We start from the raw sequence: 5,250 nt of genomic DNA, 5'->3' as shown, positions 1-5,250 counted from the left end.
TTTTTAGGCAACTAGCATATGAGGGAAACGATGGAACGCAAGAAAAAGTCTTTATCTTCTACGTACAAATATTCTATCTTTGCTTTTTCCCAAATGCTAATATCATCATAAAAATCACATGCACTATTACTTTTGACTATTCTTGCCAAACAAGATTCTCTGCTAATTTACTTTTCGTCTGTTAAATAGAGAACTTGACGAACACATGAAGCCCCACAAACCAACATCTGGCTAGGTTTCTGCCATGGCTTACTACAGATTTCTTGATGTGTTTTCATGGATTCAAAACAGTCCACCAATCACAGAATGGAAAACAGGTTCCATGTCTATGAGCGTATGTTACACAAACTCATCTCAACCATCACTAAATCTTATCATAGCAAAAAATCACCACCAATCCTCAAGTCTCTCTTTAGCCATTGTGGCAGATTTCAGCATTCCTATATCTCTTTGGACCTCTAAACCTTTCAAACCTAACACCAAAACCATGAGGTTAACAGATGGTGAAACCATTTCCAATCTCCTTGCTAATTTCATACAAGATATCCTTCACTATGGCTCCAACAAGAAGAATGTTTCCTACATCAAGTTTCCCAAACTTGATTCCATTTCCAACTTCCAAGACATTTTCAACCTTGCTTTCCTCACTCTCTTGTTCCTAGTTTGCATATACGAAGCCCCTTCTGATCTTCGTTGTAATTGTCTCAGCACTCTGAAAGAACAACTTGCAGGGTGTCGTTCAAGGCAAGCATCGAAGTTACTGATGAAACTCTTGGGTTCCAACTTGGAAGAACAGTGGATGCGTTCCGTGAACCTTGCCATCACAAATTGGATTGTGGAGCTCCAAGAAGCCAATCACAATGGTCAAATCACCCTCAGAACTCCATCACCTCTATTTTCTTATGCATTCTCAGCAGCCGGGTTATGGAAAGTTCAACTATACTGCCCAGTCATAAACATGGATGTTGTGAATGCAAACAACCATCCACCTGATGAGAGGCTTCAATTCTCTCTCAAATATCAACAACTTGAAGGTGTTCTTCAGTTCAATTACAAAGTCATAATCAAAGACAAATGGGTCGAAATCGTGGTGAACATTGACAACATAAGGTAATTATAATTAATCCACAATAGTTGTCCAATTGAAAGAGAATATGCATTCCTGTTTATCATGTTGAATAATCACTGAAATATTTACGTTTCTGTGGAAAGATGCGATATTTTGAAATTGGTAGATGACAGTCTGATGAGAGAACGAGGAGCAGGTGCAGCTGAAAAACATTTTCCTTCAAGAATCTCGTTGCAACTTACTCCAACACTTCAACACCAGGTGTTGAGCGTATCGGTTGGGAAATCCTCGGAGAATCCGGTGATAGAGTTTGGAGTGGAGAAAGGAATAGAAGCGTCGTTCGATCCACCGAACCCTTACATGGGAATCAGCGTGTCAGCGGGAGAGTCGACAACTGTGAGCTTAAAGCCATGGAAATTCGAAGAATCTGTTTATGGGTACAGTGCAAATTTGAATTGGTTTCTTCATGATAGCGGCGATGGGAAGGAAGTGTTCTCGTCAAAGCCTTCAAAGGTTGCGATGTTTAACCCGAAGGCATGGTTCAAAGACAGGTACTCCAGTGCTTATCGCCCTTTCACGAGGCAAGGAGGAGTTATTTTTGCACGTGATGAATATGGAGAAAGTGTGTGTTGGAAAGTGGATAAAGGTGTTGTGGGGAAGACGATGGAGTGGGAGGTCAGAGGTTGGATATGGTTAACATATTGGCCTAACAAGCACAAGACATTCTACCATGAAACCAAAAGATTCGACTTTCGAGAAACAGTTTATCTCAATATTTGAATTTTAATATATTCACTACTTAATTTCATAAAAATATATCATACAATTATTCATCGGTATTGCATCTCAAGTGTTATTTCTTTACTTAAACTATTACTCATGGATTAATTTTTTTATAGTCGACCCACTTTGTAATTATGCTTTATTAGAAATATGGAAATGAAACATGTGAAAAATTCAATTAGATCTTACTTTTTCTTTCATACTTCCTCGTTATAATACATCAACAAGTTGATCGTGAATATGAATCATTATAAATGTTATTATTTTACATTTTCTTACATTGCTTGCTGATGTTCCAAGACCTTTGGCCTTTGAACTCTTGATCTTGGATGAAATACATCTAATGATATTCTTATATTAAGTCAACACTTTTGAGAGAAATTCAACATCACCCAAACATAGAATTTTTACAGAAAATAAATTAACATTTCACCTTGAGAAATGAACGTTATCTCACTAAGTTGTTTTTTATTAGTCATTATAAAATTCCTTCCATATCTATTATTATTATAACTAGCATTACTCAAATCTAAACACAACTTACATACAAGGCTAATTTACTTTTAATGTAAAAAAAAACAAGGTTTAATACGTATTTTGGTCCCTCTTTTCGTAGGGTCTGTTCAAATTGGTCCTACTTTTTTTCAAAAGTTCACTAAGATCCCACTTTTCACAAAAACGATGCACGTTAGTCCTTTTTTAGGTTTAATACGTGTTTTGGTCTCTCTTTTCGTAGGGTCTGTTCAAATTGGTCCTACTTTTTTTCAAAAGTTCCCTATTTTGATCCCTCTTAGTGAACTTTTCGTATTTTGGTGAGCTGTACATTTTTCGTTGAGGTGAACTTTTGAGGGATCAAAATGTACAGCTCACCAAAATACGAAAAGTTCACTAAGAGGGATCAAAATAGGGATCAAAATAGGAAACTTTTGAAAAAAAGTAGGACCAATTTGAACAGACCCTACGAAAAGAGGGACCAAAACACGTATTAAACCTAAAAAAGGCCTAACGTGCATCGATTTTGCGAAAAGTGGGATCTTAGTGAACTTTTGAAAAAAAGTAGGACCAATTTGAACAGACCCTACGAAAAGAGGGACCAAAATACGTATTAAACCAAAAAACAACATTAATATAATGCTTTTATTCGTTTTTTAATTAGCCTTTAAAAGTTACATAAATAATATATTATTTTGCATAACATATTTTTAATTTTAATTTTTCAATCCTTGCAATCTTACACAGGTTTATTTCGGTGAAACACTACAAGAATGATTGAAATTACCGACGGTCATAATTCGTCGGTAATATATAAAATCCGTCGGTAATTAGCATTTACCGACGGCTTACCGACGGCCAAAATATCGTCGGTAAAAACGTTGTCGGTAAACTTTACCAACGGATTTTTGGCCGTCGGTAATTACCGAAGGCTTTTGACCGTCGGTAAATCCTTCGGTAATTACCGAATCTTTTTACCGACGGCCAAAAGCCTTCGGTCCACGAAATAATAGGCGGGAAAAATCCCGCTCTTTTTATCGACGGCCAAAAGCTTTCGGTAAATCCGTCGGTAATGCGCATGTCACTTACCGACGGTCGAAAGCCTTCGGTAAATCCGTCGGTAATGCACATAACACTAGTACAAAACAGACCTTCTAACGCGCTATATATGCCTCAGTTAACACGGAACCGAAGCGCAAGGGGTCTACTACCTCGGGTCACAAAAAAACCGAGGCCTAAAGCATTACCATGTTGACCATCAGCTGACAAACTTTTTAAATTCATCTTACTGCCTCGGTTACATTCAGAACCGAGGCCGAAACCTTTGCCACGTAGCCTGCTTCTCTGCTACTCTCTCTGACAAACTTTTTAAATTCATCTTACTGCCTCGGTTACACAAAGAACCGAGGCCGAAACCTTTGCCACGTAGCCTGCTTCTCTACTACTCCTCTGCACAACGTCTGATTGACAGGAATACTGCTTCGGTTATTGGCAGAACCGAGGCAGAAAGCTTAAGCTATGGCATCGTTTGGGTGCAACCGAGGCATATAGTGATTAGATTTTTTATTTTTTTTTATTTTCTGCTAGTATAGGCACCGGTTGTTGTTAAAAACCGAAGCAGTATAGCTTTAGTACCTCGGTTTTCTTGCTAACCGAGGCAATATATCCTGTTTATCAGCCCCTCTCCCGCGACCGTTCCATTCTTCTCGCGCGAACTCTCGCCTCTCGTTCTCCGTCATCGTCGCCCCACCACGCCGTTCAGTCCCCACCACACTCCGGTGTTCTCACGCAAGAAGGAGCATCGCAGTGCTTCCTGGCCAGCTTCTCGGCAACGTCGTGGCCAGCTTCTCGTCTCCGGTCTTCTCCTACAACAGCGTTGGTGCCTCGTCGCTGCCTCGCCACCGCGCTCCGTCTGCCTCGCCGCCGCGCTCCGTCTGCAACGTCGCCGGCGTGCTGTCTCCCCACCACTGCAGCAGCGCTCCGTCCCCATAGCCAGCACGCTCCCTACTGTGTCCACTACACCGCCGTGGTCTCTCCCCATTGTCGCCATTCTCTACGAAAATTGGTAATTTTTATTGGATTCATATTGATTTTGTGTTGTTATATTATTATCTAAATAATTTATGTGTTTGTATGAGTAAGAATTAGTTAGATGGATTGATTATGCATTTGTTTGAAAAATGGTGTTTGGAAAATAGAAATTTTTTATAGTAATGTTTGTATATGTATGTTGATAGGAATAACTTATGAACAGAACTTAGAAGAAAGGAATTCAAAAAATGGAAGTGAAGTTAGTTAAAAAAGTAAAGATTGAGTATTTTAAAAAGAATTGATTCAAAGAGTGTAACTCAAGGTAGTTAACAAAATATAAGACATAAAAAAATAACAAGATAGATAGATTTTGAGAATTGACGTTATTTACTCTTGGTTGAATATATTGTTTGCTTGAATATATTGCATGTTGCATATGTTATTATTTGTTTGGTTGAATATATATTGTTGTTGTAATTTAGCCTTAGTTTCCCGTTTGAGATTCAATACAAAAATTATTTACTATCTCCAGACTTTTTGAACAAATGTACTTTTTACAAATGAAAATAGAGGAGATGGTAATAATAATTTACAAGTATTGAATCTTGAATTGTCCGGTTGGACAGTTTAAGAAGAGTAATAACTTTTTCATAGTTTATTATAACATATCAATTTTAATATACATGTCTTAAATTTCATGAAAATTTGTCGTTGTGTTTTGTATTGATCTTCGGGTGCATATTTGATTGTGACTTATAATCACTTTCATTTCGTGTAACCTGAAGACCAATGCGAAATGCTGGCAAAATTTCGTGAAATTTAAGATATGTTGTTTAAAATTGATATGTTTAATAAACTAAAAAAAGTGAATCTTC

The 5,250-nt window shown here is 37.8% G+C and overlaps 1 protein-coding gene across 1 annotated transcript; it reads left to right on the top strand.

The window, feature by feature from the left end:
- Nucleotides 1-219: 219 nt before the first annotated feature.
- LOC108337645 (uncharacterized) lies at nucleotides 220-1,967 on the top strand. Its single transcript, XM_017574214.1, has 2 exons — nucleotides 220-1,110; nucleotides 1,213-1,967. The coding sequence occupies exons 1-2, from the start codon at nucleotides 245-247 to the stop codon at nucleotides 1,847-1,849; spliced, it is 1,503 nt and encodes a 500-aa protein (XP_017429703.1). The 5' UTR covers nucleotides 220-244; the 3' UTR covers nucleotides 1,850-1,967.
- The last annotated feature ends 3,283 nt before the right edge of the window (nucleotides 1,968-5,250 follow it).

The sequence above is a fragment of the Vigna angularis genome, chromosome 7 (assembly GCF_016808095.1).
Source record: "Vigna angularis cultivar LongXiaoDou No.4 chromosome 7, ASM1680809v1, whole genome shotgun sequence".
Taxonomy (NCBI): domain Eukaryota; kingdom Viridiplantae; phylum Streptophyta; class Magnoliopsida; order Fabales; family Fabaceae; genus Vigna; species Vigna angularis.
This window is presented reverse-complemented; position numbering and strand designations above follow the sequence as displayed.